Here is a 17,198-nt window from a genome sequence, read left to right as displayed (position 1 = left end):
CACTCACAAACCAGCATTTCCACTTGACAAAACATATACCTTTAGGCTCTGAGGTTGATTGCAAAGGAAATTGAAGGGAGATAAATGAAATTTATAAACTTGAAAATGAAACATTTGTAATCATTGCCCAATATGATTGTATAAACTACTTAAATTTATTACCATATTTAGTAATGATACATATAGAATGATTTGGAGTTAATGACATAACCATGTGGTGCAATGACTTAAAAAAAAAAAAAACTAGATTTTAAAGTTTCTCTACCCTCCTCCCCTTTGATTTCCTTTGCAACTAACAGAGCCTTATATTACTGTTATATCATGGTTGGTCATCATATATGATAAATTGGGTAACAGGATCCACCATGTGGTTAGAAGCAGAAGAATAGGAAACTACTTAAATTTTTTTTTTTTTATCATATTTTGTATTTATATTTTTTTGGAATGTAATGTTTAATTTATTTTTCAAATTCAAGGAATTTAAAGGCAAAGTAAACTTGTAAGGCGGCATTTAGTGACCAAATTGGAATGATCTGGAACTAGTAATGCAACAATGTTAAAGTAGTATTTGTAAACTTTTCTATTTTTAGGTTTTTCAAAATTTTTATTTTCCTTCTTTGATTTTTCCTTGCAACCAAATGGAGCCTATTGGTGGTGAAAAGAAATCCTGTCAATTTTGGTGTAGACAATACCAATGCACAATGTCAATAGAAATGCACGCAAAGACATCTTCAGCATATAGGGCGGCATGGTCATTTTGCGCTCATCTGTGTCTAGGCGCATACAATACCAGACTAGCAGAGTTCTTTCTCCCCATATGTTAATATGTACAACCTGACAAACAAATGCCATGCTTGAAGCCCAAGCCCATCCAGGACCATAAAATTGGATGTGTATCTGGTTTCACAGCCCAACCAAACCAAAGGGTCCTTAATAATATACTTTCGTCTGGTAGAGGGCCATCAACATGAGGGGTATGGCCAGGCATAAAATTCCAAACCCCCATACATGATTTTTTGTGAATGGGCATGCCAGGAACCAGAACGCCTAACCGGGATCAGATCGGCCAGATTGATCGAATGCCCGACTGATCCAGATCCCAATTCTCTAATAAAATCTGTTGTCTATCTCTCTCCTACTGACATGAAATGTCTTCACTGCCCCCTGTGTGTGATACCATTTTACCGTACCTCATTGATAAACTCCCGTATGCTTTTCTTTGTAAAACCCTCTCCCATAATATTTATAGAACTCTTACTGCAATCATTTTCACCATTTTGTTATATCTTTCACCGTGCAGGGCAAAGAAAGCACAACTGGGAATGGGAGAGGAACCATATCCAAACATTTTATGGGGGCACGTCTTCCCATCAGTGGCAATTATATTATTGACCCTTTTTGTTGCCATATTTCCATAAAATCAAACATCAGTTTATATCATCGAATTTATAGAATATTTGGCTTTTCAACCCTATAGAAGTACACAGTTTGATTTTACTTTCAGAGATGATTCCTGTAAAATATTTTTTTTTTCACCGCAACAGAGAGCCTAGGAGAAAGATAGAACCGATGGGGGAAAGAAACAAATTAAATAACAAGGTTTTTTGCAGCATGTCATTTTATTTGTATAAATATAGACAATGGAACCTAATTTTGGATGAGTCCAGTGAGCAGCAATAAGTTTTAACTGACAGTTTACATAGTAGAACACCTCCCCCCCTGGAGAAAAAAAAAATTAGAAAAAAGGGCAGGAACAACTAATGCACTTCTGAATAATTCAGTTTTGAGTCTTCAGGCATCAATCTCTGCTGCTGCAGATGCATAACTTACACTGCTGTCTCTCATGGTTTTGCATTGGCTGGATTGTTCATATCGTAGGAAATTAATCTTTATCTTTGTTGAGCAGTTCTTCAGCATCTGATGAATTACCAGTAAGAATTAGAAAAAAAAGAGCATAATTGGCTGGAAGACCTCCCCTGCCATTTCATATGCAAGTAAAGACACTTACATGGAGAAAAACGCTAATGGGATGGCGGCCACATATGGTGTTGTCAAACTCTGACAGATACCGTTTGAATGCATCTGGGTCTCCCGTTTCAATGATATCCATCCCCATCCTATCCAAAGTTTCAATGGACTTATAGATCGGCCCATATTTCCGGTCATAATGCGTGTAATTGAACCTGGCAGAGAGATGGAAATCAAGTTCAAGATATTTCACCAAAAAAAAAAAAAAAAAGAAGAGAAATTTCAAGATAACATCATTTTTGATGAACTTTTCACTAGATAAATCCCTCATATGCCATCAATAATAGAGAAAAGGGCCCCCAGATCTGTCTATTCCCTACTCGTTACTATTTAGGGATCATAACTGCATTTCAGCTTCATTACCATTATATATACATAAAGTCATAAACATGAGGTGGGTTGTACACTCACAAACACAAATAAGGCTGCTGGGGAATGCTTGCAATAAACAAGGTTTGAAGTATTGGTATCGCGTATCATATCGATAGCCAACAATATCGATACAATATGATACGGACAAATACTTTAAACCTATCATATATTAACCCTTTTAAAGATACCAATATGTATCGTATCAATACCCACTGATAACAATACGTATTGGTCAATATGATACAATACTTTAAACCTTGGGAATAAAGTATTCAAGTAAAGAAATGCCCAACCTTCTACTCAAAGAATAAAGTGTGGACATAATACTGCCGATACCAACTCTGTATTCCACAATTTCATTGTTATTATTACTTTGGGAAAAATTAATTTACATGGCCCCTCCAGGAAAGGCTTCCTAAAAGGCCTATTCTCATTGTGGCAGGTTAACAGAAAATGTGGCTATTTCAACTCTTGGATAATAAGGACACGGTTTGGATTAGCCACATGTCAAATTTCAGTCCTAATTCAATCAAATACCACCCCCACCCCGTGAATCGGCCATTCATCCCTATGTATGTCCACACATTACTACAGCCCTCAGGCCATTACTGTGCATTCTCCCTCTAAATAGTCGAGGATTTATCAAAGCTCTATTTCACCTCATGGCAAACAACATTTGGGCTGAATTTGACATGTGAGCAGGAGAACTTGCAATCTCACTATCCACAAAATTTGAGCCCCGTCTGATTCGCCCTGTTAGTAGATTTTTAGGGTTGTTTAGGAAGCCTTTCCTAAATGGACTGTTAAGGAAAACTGCCCCCTATTATCTTATAGAACATAGAAGAGAAACTACAAGGCAAGCTACTCATTTGAGTTTAAGATGAGCCAGTTTGTGATGCATACCGAGATCCCCAGTGGCAAAAGTCTGAGGAAACAGAAAAGAAATTCTTTGGATCATCAACATATTTGGCTAGCAACCGTCCATACATGGCTTCGTTTTCTGAATTAAGTGCCCCAACCAAAATAGGTACAATTTTGACCTCATACCTGCACGGGAGATCCAGTTAGTCTTTGATGTGAATAAGTTGGGAAAAGAAGCTTAATCTACAATAAAATTACCCATGAAATACTTTGGCAAGATACGGCAAATGCATCTCCATGCTATGTTCTGCTTCATCTACACGAAGATCCATGACTTCAAACTTCCCTGTGGCCTGTAGCTCTTCGTTGACTGTCAACCAGAGCCAGTGTGAGTTTACTTCAATCTAAGGACCAATACGAGTAAATTGCAGAAATAAGGTGTCACCCAAAATAATAGTACAAACAGACCAGAGCCAGTGTGATTGTCACTTCAATCTAAGTACCAGTAAGATGAAATTGAAGAAGCAAGGTGTCACCCAAAATAATTATAACATACAGAATGATAGAATGGAAGATTAAATCAAATTAAATACCTGATCCTTTCTTCTCACACCTGCAAGCATACAGGCATCTAGATACTCATACATGCACATATAATATATTTCACAATGAAAAGCACACTACAGTGACTACACTGTGACACCATAATTTTGCCTTTAAAGTTTTCGGACACCTCTGACCAAAAAAGAAAAGGAAAATATTTTGGACACTAGAATTGCATCTGGACTTGTTAGTCATCAATACAGGGAAGGAAAAAAACAAAAAAAAAACTTCTTAATCAAAAATCTTTCCAGGAGACCAATATCTATGCTCTGCAGAAAAATACGTGAAAGGTCACGGTATTGGACAATTTTGGACCAAAACATCCTTCCTTTTTTATATATTGATAAAACAGTTTTGCCTTTTCCCAACAGCACTACTAAGAAAGAAATGTGTTGCAAATACAGACCTTTATGTTTTGTCCCCAGTGAAAATGTCAAAAAGTTGCATTTAGATACAGTTCTTATTTTTAAGAAAGACTAATGAAGTACATCTTTTCTCAACAGCACTAAATGTAAAACTCTTCAGAATAAACAGCAGATATCGCCTTAACTAGAGTGCAATATTCATGTAGGTAACCCCAAATAATTGGCATAAGGCTTTGAGAAATCTGCTGCACTCCAAGCCAAAAAAATTGTGATGTAAAGCACAATTATTGTGCCCTTTCTAGTCTTAAACTCAGTGCTTGCATTTAAAACAACGATTAAAACATGTAAGAAATGTAGAAGAGGAGAAACAGTGCAATGATCTTTATCAAATACACCAGCATGGCTTTTGTTATTCACATACATTGTTCAACTAAAAGGGTTGAGAAATTTTGGCAATACCTTCCAAATCAATTGGCAGGTCACCCACAGGAGTCTTGTAAACTGTGGCTTTTGAAAGAGCGCATCTTGGAGTGTAATAATGGTGAGATGGCCCAAGAAGGAACACCCGAGAACTGAAATAGGATATCCACTCAAATATTAGCAATGGAAACAGAGAAAACAGCATTTTCCCCCCCTTCATTACATGCATTAGATAGCACGGAACAGCACACGAATGGTTAAACAAATAGAACCTTAATCTACTTGACCAGCATGCCTTTTAAATCAATGAAATTGTTAGATTAGAAGCAATGATTTCAACCACTGTTGTCAAGTCTCCCCTAGGACTTCCAAGATGGGAAAAGCCTGCACTCATTTTTTAAAACTTGTCACGTGTCTTGGTTGCTAAGGCCTTGCCTAGGCGAGTGGCCAAGTTTCGACCTAAGCATGGTTCGAAATTTCAGTTGAAATGACTGAGATTTTACAAAATATTTCGATTTCAAGAAGCCTAAATAGGGGTCGACTCTATGAGCATATCAGAGTCATTTCAAAAATCTCGGCATTGTTTCTTTGAAACAATACAAAGCAATGTTATATATTCATTTTTTGATTGAAATGGGTTGAAATTTCAGCCCATTTCATGAATAACAAGAGAGAAAACCACAAATTTCGTGATTCTTTTCCTATTCACCTACATTTCTTGGTGGAACAAGGTGTTGAGGACTACAAAACACATCTCCATCAACGATTTATCCGATTTCAGCAAGATTTTGATGTAGACAAAACTTTTTTTTTCTTTTTAGAAACAGGCCTTGGGTTGGGCTTTTAGTCCAAGTGGTTTTCTTTATAATAAAACACTTTAATTGGCCTAAAATATGGGTAGTAGGTACAATACAGGATTTACTTATTTTAGTTTGGGTTGTTTTATTTCAATATTTTGTTGTTTATCTCTTCACTTGTAAAGGTTAGATGGAGTCTTGTCTGAATAGAACTCTTCATCCTAGTTTGGATAGAGTTCTAGTCATGTGGGACACCAACTCCTACTTTGGATAGAGTTTCCTCCTTTGTTCTTTCCTATTTTAGCTTCTATCTAAGCATTGCAACTGTAAGGCTTCATAAGCCTCACAATTTTGCTAGTTGAATAAAGTTGGCATTTGCCTCCAATGCTCTGTGAGATTCAAAATGGTGCAATGAGATGCAGTGCAACCCTCAAGTGAGATTCTAAGGTACGGCTGATGGGATTTTAGTCTAGTCCAGAAGAGATGCTTGGTTCATATCTATCTATCTTTCTTCCATTCTCTATCCATCCATCAGTCCAGGTCAGTATTTTTGAAGCTTTCTATTTTGTATTGATGGTTAGATTGTTAGATTTTACAGCTACTTTGTGTATTTTGGTTTGCTGATTCTTGTTCACAAGTCTCTCTAAAGTTCAGCTACTGTTTTGAACTTCAAGATTCAATTTTTACACTGATTTCCAGAAATTCTTCTCTCACTAGAATTTTCTGAGTTCCTGATCTTTCAGATCCGATTTCTGGTAGCTATTACAGTTTCTAATCACTGTTCATATTGTTGCATATTGGTTGTCCTTGTTGGCAACCTTGGCCGCATCTGGTGGCCAGAGGTGATAATTTTCTTCTGTGTACACTATGTTGTCATGACTGTGCTCTAAGGAGTACCACAGGTTGCACGTGTGAAGTGGAAGCAACGAGTGAAGGACCCTACATTATAAGTGAATAAATCATTGGTTTATACAATGGCAGCATGTTTGAGGGCCTTTTCAAAAATCCATATGGAAGTTTAGAAGGAGACATGCATATGGAAGTAGTAGATCTTCACATCGTGAGTCCAACACAACTGGAATCACATCAATCGGATATCGAAGTAGAAAGTTACGACATGTTCTTCAGGTCAACGTTTTGTTGAGTCACAGACTCACAAGTGACATTGAGATGGGGTGAATCAGTGTATCCAATCCAAATACCTTTTCTGACAATGCACCTGACGTGGCAACCACTTCTTCGTTGTTGAAGATACACATTCGTATGCACGCCCAGCCTCTAATCATAGACACTTCCAGGTGTGCAAACACATCTTGCAACCCACACACATCAAAGAAACATAGGAAATAAATAAGTCCACACGCACAACACAAATATTTACGAGGTTCGGCAAGATGCATACGTCCTCGGAGTAGTGCCTATAAAGGCTTCATATCTACTCAAAACTCAACTTTTGCTGCACCTATAGCTAGAGCACCCACTCCTAGGTTTATCCAGCATGAAACCGAGAAGGCACACGCAGTGCCGATACAAGTAGCAACACCTACTGCTAGGGAGCACCCACTAAACACCCTTTAAATATTAGTAACAATAATATGGACTTATAACAAATGCCTTACAGTGAAATCCAAATTAGACTAGGATATCCACAATTTTCAACCTAGCAAACACATGTGTAGGATACAAGAAATGCAAATAAAACAAGGTAAGTGATAGAGATCCTTACAACCCTTGCAAAGTGTCAAATTGATCCGGGCGATGTACTTGTCAACACCACCGATTCTAAGCTCACTGAAATCTTCAACAACCCCTTCTCAAAAGGGAACTTGAATCTTCAAGTGGGCCAAGCTTTTAAAACCTCTTCCTTCTCTTTTCTTCATCTCTTACTTCACTTTCTTCTTTATTTTCTTTTTTTCCCTTTTTCCCATGTCTTGGCTTTTCTTGCAAAGAAGCTCTAAATAGAGCATCAATGAACACAACCACCACACTACGCTCACATTAATAGATCTTTACAACCTTGCTTGAAGCATTAAAGAATCATTCAAACCTCATACAACAAGGGAGAGACATCTTCTCCCACTTGTCTTTCTTGCAGGATGCTTCAATAAACCCAACAAACCTTCAATAGATTTCAATTTAAGTCAATAGAGTTCAAGAATGGTTGTTGGAGATATTTCAATGCAATCAAAAGCTCACGCCTTTCCTTTTCTTCTCTTTTTTCCTCCCTTTGTCCTCTAAGGCTTTTTTTATTCTCTCTTTTTCTTTTTCTTTTTTTTTTCTTTTTTTAATTGAAGAGTTAAATAATGAAAACCCTAAATTCCACTTAAAATGACCAACACAAACCCCGAAATCATGCATGGTTTAACCAGCCAATTCAATCTGAAATATACTCTAGTAGATTGACCTCCACTCATTGCAGGGTGCATAACTCTTTATGTATAACTTTGATTAGGTTGATTCTTGTCTCATTTGAAAGAAGACACAAAAATATACAACTTTGCTAGCCTACCTCCCATTTTTCCCAGAAGATGCTCAAAATTTGACTCGAAGTCAAGTGAAACAAACCCGTCATGAGAATGGACGACCGACCCCAATGCATGGTCGACTATATGCTAGGCAGATAGCACCTCTTACACAGAATGGCCATATCTTTCTTCATTTGAGCTCCAATTGATCCGGTTATTTTTCCTACTTATAGAAGACTTGAAAGACTCCAAATTTGCATCCATTTGTGAGATCCATGCACAACGCCAAAAGAACATGTCGCAACTTTTTAGATTCATGGCTCAAACAATCTCCAACTTATATATACATGTCTCCTTCCAAATCTTTCATCTAGATTTTCGAAAAAAAAAAAAAAACCCTCAAACGTGTTGTCATTGTATAAACCAATAACTTGCTTTCAATGAAGGGTCCTTCACTAGCTGCTTCCACTTCACACACACAACTTGTGACATGCCTCTGAGCACTGCTATGACAACATAGTGACTGTACACAGCCACGTCATCACCTCTGACCACCTCATCATTGACATGTGGTTAAGGTTGCCAACAAGGATAAAAATATGCAACACATCTATGTTAAAATAGGCAATGTCTTACACATTAGTTGGATTCAAGCCCTTTTTAGATCCATGCAGTAGACCTAGATTGAAGGTGTGAACATGAGAAATGTAGTGCTTCAAGTGTTCTCTACGTAGAAAAGAAATCAAGTCAACCAGAGCTCAAAAGAAGAAGATATGGCTATTTTCGTGGAAGAGGTACAATGCATTGGAGTTGGTCATCCTTACTCATAAAAAATTCATTTTCACTTGACTTTGAGTCAAATTTTGAGCATCTTACGGCCAAAATTAGAGGTAGGCTATTTCTAGAAAAGTTATAAATTTTTTAGTCTTCTTTCAAATGAGACAAGATTCCACCTAATCGGAGTTGTACATAAAAAATTTATGCCCCCTGCCATAAGGAAAGGTCAATCTGTCAAAGTAAATTTCGATTTAAATCGGTTGGTTAAACCATGCACGATTTTGGGGCTTTTGTTGGTCCTTTTTAAGTGAATTTTAAGGCTTTCATTCTTTAACTCTTCAAGAACAAAAAGAAGAAAAAACCTTAGAAGAGAAAATGAAAGAAAAAGAAAAAATGGGAACTTGTGATTGCATTGGAATGTCTCCAACAATCATTTTTTAGCTCCATTGACATGTATTGAACTCTATTGAAATTTTGTTGGATTTATTTAAGCATCCTTGCAAGAAATACAAGAAATAGAAAAAAAGTGAAGTAAGAGAAAAAATCTCTCCCTTGTTGTATGTGCTTTGAACGACTTTAATAATTCAAGCAAAGTTGGAAAGCTCCATTAATGGGGGTTTTGCCTTAGTGAAGGAAGAAGAAGCAGAAGAAGAAGAGACAAGCAAGAAAAGAAAAAGAAAAAAGGAGAAAAAGAGAAAAATCCTAATGTGAAGAAGAAAAAAGAAAGAAAAGGGAAGATATTGAGAGCAAATGAGGTCCTCACATGGTTGTACACACTTGAAGATCCAAGTCTTCCATCCCATTGGTAGAGTTGAAGATTCTAGTGAGCACTACAGACAAAGTTGGGTTCTCAGATTCGTCTCGGGGTTCTCTGAAACATCTCTAGGTATCACAGAAAAGGGTTGTAAGCATCCTCTACCCCTGTGTTTACTTTTATATTTTGTCCAGATACATGTATGTGCTAGGTATAGGATTTTGATACAGTAGACCTATGCTAGTATGTGCATCATTGTACGACATTGATACGTACATTGATATAAGCCCAATAACATTTTGAAATTGGTGTCCAATTAAGTGTTGTACACAAGGACTGTGTTCCTTGGTAGTTACCACTTCCTAAACATAGTTGCCGTGGGTGCAACCTCTCAGATCATTTTGGGAAAATAGGAGTGACGACCTAGTATTTGCATATCAAAGATGGAAACTGAGAATTTGTTCCCTAATTATGGGTGCAATCATATTTAGTATTGAGTTGATGCTGAGCCCGACAATGGGCGTTACTCTTTGCATATAAGCAACTGTCTGAAACACGTATTTCTTATGTTGTGGATGTGCATGTGTGTACTATGAATTGGAGTGCTTTTCTACAAAATGGGTGTATACATCTAGTAGACCTGACCACTTGGTGGTGTAATGTGGATGTGCATACCACCATACAAGTGTGTGTGACAATGCTTACAATGTAAGGGTTGTGAGATAGCTCTAGGCAGCATCAGTAAACTGTGTATACCTATTAAAGTGTCAATAGTGATTGCCAAGTTAGGGATACAATCTGAAAAAGAAAAAGAAATTGGTACATTGATTCACCCCCTCCCAGTGTCAACTGGGGCCCAACACATACATCAAATCAGTTCACTGTTCTCTCTGCCTGAACTATCTAGAATATACTGGTTTTGGTTACTGTTCTAAACATTGTTTCTAAATCCTACCTCCAGTAGGATTAGCCTATAACTTCATATCTGTACATCAGATTTTGGACCATATCTGAATATTTGATTTGTTGTTATTAAACAACAACAACAACATCATAGCCTTATCCCAACTAAATTAGGTCCGCCACATGGATCCTTGCTCTTCATTTGTTGTTAATAAAATTATCTCTAAATTTGGTATCTATACCTGTCACTATGATTATAGTTTTTTTTAACTAAATTTCTAAAAGTAATCCCTTAGGCTCCCTTTGTTTGGTACGCAAAGAAGGGTGGGAAAGAAAAAGTAATGGGTCCCACATATAATGGAGTCAAGGAACAACGAAGGCAAAGAAATGATGGGGTGGAATAATAAACTAATAATGCAACCCATATCCCCACATTTCCCTCAAAATCCTACCCAATATGGTAGGACTTTAAAGAAGGGTGGGGTGGGATAATTCTTTTGCCACATAGGCAAACAAAGCATTTAATGCTTGTTGTCTGTTACTTTAGCACCCCATCCAAACAACTTACTTTGGCTTTTGTAATTTTAAGGAAAACCTTCTATGTATCCCACCCCTTTATTCCTGCCCCACTTTTTTTCCAGCAAGCGAACAGGGACTTAGGCTTCTAAAAGCCCATCAGATTTGTGCAAGATCCCAATTTGGTGGAACAAGTTTGGCCAAATCCTCTACATTTCTTGGTGGAATAATTTTGTATGTTCTAGTGCTAAAATATGTGTAGAATAAGTTATATTAGAGAAAGTATACAGCAGGGTACTGCATACATTCGTAATCTAGAGTCCGAAGCAAAACTACCATTCGGATGTGTTTTTTTTTTCTTTTCACAATCTAAATGTTTAAATATGTTTAGAGATGCTCAATTAGATTTTCCTTGGAAGTTTCGGGCCAACATATGGTCTTGGACCTAAGTGGGCACCATTTTTGGTTTTACCATTTTTGGTTTTATTTATTTATTTTTTTAGTTCATGTATGGTTGTATGCTTTTATGATGCACCTTACTAGCTTAGTAAATCTTTAAGGGATCAAAATTGGAAAAACATTAAAACTAAGGGATTAAAAATTGAAATATGAAAAATGAATATGATAAGCCATAAAATCATAGTCCTTGGAAAAATGAATACTTCCTTCATCATTTATTGTTTATTTTGATGACTGTTGATTGATTGGTGAATGCTTCATGTCTCCTCTATAGTTAATACATTATATTACTACTAAACATACTACGAATTATCTTATGTTGGTCAGGATATTTGCAAACAGAGAGTACTAGCATAACCTCAAAGGTCCAAACTAAACCTGCTTTACGCACACCTTGACAAACAGGGCCTCACCTAGGAACTATAGGCTGAACCCCATCATAAACAGTCAAACACAACACTAGAAAAAACAGGTGGTATAGATGCTTTGAACAGAATGTAAATCCCAATTATGCATGCTTATTGCTAAAGATATAGTCTTCGATAATGAGACATTGAGACCAGAGAAAGGGTGAAGCAAAAAGTTAGGATTATGGAGGAATAAAGATTTGAGATAAATAATCAAACAACATTGGAGCTCATCATACACTAGGATATTCAGTTCAATGCATGTAATACACAAAGAGTACTACGGTAGATAAATAAACAAACTATAAAGAACAAAATCAATGTAAAGCATCTGTAAGACCCAAAGAAAAAAGAAAAAAAAACGCACATGTTTGTTGGATCTATGTTGCCAAATGCAAAGGCTGCTGCCCGACCTGAATACGAATAACCAGCATGCCTGTTGTTTAAAGTGATACCAAAAGAGAAATTCAATTACTTAAAAGTTGATCATGAAAATCATTCTAAAACTTAATGGTGGAAAATGGGTTGACATAAACTTACGGGGCGATTACACCTCTTACATCTGGAGATTTAGCCAGACCAGCTGCTCTCAGCCACCCATCAAGCTCTTCTCCCAGTTTGGTTGCTGATACATAAGGAAAGAAGACTGATTAGTATAAACACATTCAGAAGTAACATAAAGCCAAAGGAAACATAGAACATGATCTCTTCATCTATTTCTTTCTTTTTTGCTTTTGAATGTTTCTCAATATTTTTGAATGAATCCTCCCTTTTTAAGCTTCCTTGTTAAAATATGACATACAGTACACAAAGAACATTGAGACATATGAACCACTTCAGGAAAAGCAACACCTTGCTTCAGAGAATCCCTATAATTACAAAATGTTAATGTATCCCCCCGGTTCCCCATCCACCATGGAAATTTAGGTGAAAATCTAGGATGAAGCCGTTCTACTTTATCATTTAAAAAATAAAAAGGGCCGTCCAAGTGTTAAGTAGTCAATGCCTTTCACCAAGCAGAGACCCTTGACTGGTTCTATCATCACATAATCAATGCCTTTCACCCAACCGAAATTCCAGGCCTGCATCAAAATGCATTGGGTGGTATTAGCATTTTCCCAAAAATGGGTCCCGGTGATCTTTTGTATGGAAACACCCTGCATTGCTAGTTTTGATGCAGCTTCTCCTATACAGCTGCATTTTCTTTGTGCTAGTTCCATTATATCAATACAATACAACCATCTATTCCTATGGAAGGGAAAAATGGATGACCAATGCCCTTCAAAAACTTTTGTGAGTGCAACATCCAGTTGTAGTTGATGGTGTGCTCCTTGGCCCCATCTTGTTACTTGATTGTAATACTAAGATCTGCTTAACATGTCCTAGATGACTAATTAATCCAAAAAAAAGCAAGAAACAAATCATTTAACCATTTGGGCATTAAGATGCCCAAAGGCATCGGAAACAATTACTTCATTTCCATATTAGAATGACAACAGAGGCAACAAACTGCCAATGGAACAATACGGTATCAATTCCCACTTGTCTCTAGCAGTTTCATTATAGGTATCTTTCTCTTAGAGTTAAATTCCAATAGCAATATGGCATTTTCAAACTTCAAAGCCTAATCCATTAACGGCAGCTACCCAAGAAGTACAGACAGAATATCGACATTAACAAACAGTTTCCAATAAGGAACAAAATGGCAAACAACTTGATGGCAGGGTGTAATAAAAAGGGTAAAGTAGGGGCAATGATACGGGAAACTAAAAGAAGAAAATAAAGCGCTATAGAATCGTGGAGTGGGGACGGTTGTCTTCTCCAACCCCACAACACTTGCAGAAACCTAACAGTAAAAGAAAACTTACTATGAGGAGAACTTCTCCACGGCACACCGATTCAAGGCATGATTTTGGGGGCAGATTCACAACACATACCTTTGTGAAATCCAATTAATAACCCACCAAAACAGCCCTTGAACCATGTAGAAAATTTACGCAAACTTGCTGCTGGCGGTAGAACAGAAACCAGAATTAGTCCCTGGTTGGAGGATCCAAATGAGAGGAGAGATTGGGGGCCAATACTCCAGGTTTTGAATTGCCCTAGAAATTTCAGCCCCAATTGATTAGAAGTAAGGGAGATCAACCCACCTGATTAGGGCAGCCAAAATCGCCAAAACAGGGTACAGGTAATGGTAACAGTAAATAGAAGGGGAAAGGAAGATGAAAGATAGCAAGAGAGAGAGAGAGAGAGAGAGAGAGAGAGAGAGAGAGAAGAGATCACACATAGGTGGGGGGCAGCAAGAAGGTCCCATGACCATTGCGATCGTACCCATCCGGCACCATTAACAATCAATCAATTCATCTTTAACTCTGAATAATGTATCAGGTTACATGCATATTTATAATAATAAAAAAAAAATCCTAATTAAAGTCTAAAATTGAAATAAAATAAGATCTACATCTCTTAATTCCTTCCTAAACCCTAGACTAATAAAATTAGAAACACAATAAATATCCTACCTAATCTACCCAAGTAAGAATGCAGGAAATAAAAGATCACTTCTACACATCTACCCAAATAAACGAAAGATTACAATATTATTCCCAAAATAAATAAATCCTCCTAAAATCCTACTAGATTCCAAAAATCAAGGAAATCTTCTTGCTACATGGGTACTGTTCATATGAAAAGTAATTCTTGTTCACTCTCTTCTTCCTAATGCTTTGATCTACATCAAAGAGCACACCACGATAGGCACCAAAGAGGCAAAGACAAAGCTTGTCATCAATCAAAATTCGTGTACAATATTGATCTCCCTTACAAACTTATATAAAAGAGTCAAAAACAAACTCAACGCTGAAAAGGAAAAGCCAAACCCAATCATTAACCAATTAGGTCACATAAAAAATCTAGGAAATCGACTCAAAACAGGTTGGGACTTATAGAATCCTAATCCAAGAGCCAACCAAAGTGCCCAATCTTGATGACTTAAATTTACATCCGAAGCAAGAAGATAGGAGCATAAGCACCCAAACCATGTCAGAAAAGCCTCGATGAATCCTAATTAAAAGACTTAATAACAATTAAAATAAAGAAATAAAGAGACTTAACTAATCTCGTATACCTAGCCTCTACCCATATTATAGGCTCATTACAATGAAAACACACAGGATCAAAGGCCCAACACATACATAACCCAACTCAAAGCTTATTTCAAATAAACAAAGCCCATCTATATGATTTATTTGCATCACAATTTCATCGAACCAAAGACAATGTGAACTTTCAAATCCAAAATAACTCCAGCGGCCCCAAAAACAATGAAGCTCCATATGTTTACGACTTATGAATAAAGGGAAATGAAAGGAAGTGAAATTAATGGAAAATGGAAACTTATGTAATCATGATTGTGTAACCAACTTAAAATCTTTCCACGTATAGAAATTAGACTCTTCATTTGATTCTTTAGCCCTATCATATTTTCTTATTCGATTACACATGATTCGGTGAGAAAGTGAAGTATAATTTAACTAAACTATGTCAGTAAGTTTTCGAGTTAGTTTTCCAATCATTTTTTGTAATGATTAGAAATTTTTCCATCATATATTTTTTTTTTAATTTCATTTCCCCTCACTTCATTTTGCTCCCAACCAGTTTGTGTCTTAAAGTTGAAGAGAATTTTTACACTACATGTACGATAAAAGATATCACATGGATCGTCGTCTTGAACAAAAAAACCTGGATGATCAAATGCAAGGATAAACCAGAGTACCATGCTACCAGCAGTCGAATAGACTATAGAATGCCTTTATTTAGCTCAAAAAAATGGCAAAGTGCCCAAATTTATAATCGAGTCTCAATCACAAGGCACCTTTAATAGCTCAAAATCAGAAAATTACTCATCTTTTTGTCGTAACTTACCAATCTCCACCGAAAGCTTTCAACTCGGAAAACTCCTATCGTCAAAACCTAATTACCATTCCTATATACTTCCCAATAATCGCAACTATTCACAACAATAAGGAAAGACGGCAAGCAAGCAATATTTTCGATCATCAGACTCTAAACCAAACAAACAAAAAATTATAAATTAAAATCAGATTAAAAAAAAAAAAGAGTAAATTTGAAGACAATGAGAAGAAGGATGAAGTGAAAACTAGAATTAACTTACGGTTATCAGTGTACCATGATCCAGCATGAGATGCTCTTCGGATTTTCTCCATCTTCAAATAGAAACAAGGCTACGAACGATAGATCAGAGAACTAAGATGATACCGCAAAGAGATAAAACCCCTAGAAACTCCTGAACGGAATGGAATAGAATGGAATGAACAATCGCAGTTACTCGACTCAACTCTAAACTCTAATAAAGTGAGCACAAAGTTGTAACTCTTGACAAACACGGCATCTTTTAAAGCAGATGGTGAAGGTGAGCTCATCACTACCTTCTCTTCCCCTTTTCATCTTTTTTATTTCGGTCCCGGGATCGGCCAGGGACGATACCAATTCGGATCCAGATCGTCCCGTATCGGTCCAGATCGGACAAAAGTACCTCTGGTTGTCAATAAAAAAAAAGAGTTTCTTAAATTATTACCCTTTGTCCGTAAGCATCCAGCAGTATGGTATCTACAGGAATTGGGATCCAACAAGGGCCGATAATGATCCGATTCCACAAACCATGGTCGTTCATATAGGGCTCACGTGAATGTACATTTTTAAGCTTTTTTTTTTTTTTATTGAAAAGAATAAAATTTAGATTAAGTTAAAAATAAAGTTTGGAACATAGCTTATGGTTATTTGATCACTATTTTCACATCTATAGCGTCAAAACTATGGTTTTAAGTGCTCTAACTAGATTGTTGTTAGGTTTTATAAAAATGGATATTTATTCAAAGATAAGCATTTTCTAAAAAAAGAGATAAGGTAATCCATGGCCAAAAAATCTATTGCCAAAAAAAAATTCTCAGTTCTTCTATGTCGCTCCATAACTCATCGACGTCCCTTCTTTCTTCTGTTGCCTTCTTCAAACCCTAGAAAGGCCACATGTTGTTGCTTCACAATCTATTCTTGTCTTCAAATGGTTCACATAGAGTAAGACACAATTCTCTTCTATTATAAGGGCAATTGTCCATCCGATATTATTATTATTTTTTTTTTCCGTGATGATCAAAAATCTTTAATGCAGGAAGGGAAGGCATATTATATGAACGGGAAAGGGTTGAAAATCAGTCACCTAGTTTTCAACAATTTGTGAGGGCAACCCATTAGAAACCTAGTATTCTACTTCTTGTAGAATAGTATGGGGGTTGGATTTGTTCGAACAAAAAATTACCTCATTCATAATTTTCCAGATATAGTGGCACATAATAATAAAATTCTAAAGGAAAAATCCATATTAATCAGAGGTGTGTCATTAGAATTATAAAAATATATAATTAAATGCAAAAAAGATGAAAAAATAAGATGCT

At 36.5% G+C, this 17,198-nt stretch overlaps 1 protein-coding gene across 1 annotated transcript; it reads right to left on the bottom strand.

Moving 5' to 3' along the window:
• Positions 1 to 1,587: 1,587 nt before the first annotated feature.
• LOC122083257 (protein MEMO1) lies at positions 1,588 to 16,139 on the bottom strand. Its single transcript, XM_042651003.1, has 8 exons — positions 15,902 to 16,139; positions 12,268 to 12,352; positions 12,095 to 12,163; positions 4,689 to 4,801; positions 3,520 to 3,631; positions 3,304 to 3,447; positions 2,009 to 2,183; positions 1,588 to 1,917 (listed from the first exon to the last, which is right to left on the bottom strand). Exons 1-8 carry the CDS (start codon positions 15,951 to 15,953, stop codon positions 1,792 to 1,794), a joined length of 876 nt encoding a protein of 291 aa, XP_042506937.1. The 5' UTR covers positions 15,954 to 16,139; the 3' UTR covers positions 1,588 to 1,791.
• Positions 16,140 to 17,198: the final 1,059 nt, after the last annotated feature.

Source organism: Macadamia integrifolia, chromosome 7 (assembly GCF_013358625.1).
Source record: "Macadamia integrifolia cultivar HAES 741 chromosome 7, SCU_Mint_v3, whole genome shotgun sequence".
NCBI classification, from domain to species: Eukaryota; Viridiplantae; Streptophyta; class Magnoliopsida; order Proteales; family Proteaceae; genus Macadamia; species Macadamia integrifolia.
This window is presented reverse-complemented; position numbering and strand designations above follow the sequence as displayed.

Excerpts from the sequence above, each read along its gene's own strand:
- LOC122083257 (XM_042651003.1), bottom strand. The coding sequence starts at position 15,953 with ATGGAGAAAATCCGAAGAGCATCTCATGCTGGATCATGGTACACTGAT. Across the intron at positions 3,632-4,688 it reads CCTGCCAATTGATTTGGAAG|TCAACGAAGAGCTACAGGCC; the intron begins GTATTGCCAAAA and ends TCTGGTTGACAG. Across the intron at positions 3,448-3,519 it reads CTTGCCAAAGTATTTCATGG|GTATGAGGTCAAAATTGTAC; the intron begins GTAATTTTATTG and ends TCTCCCGTGCAG.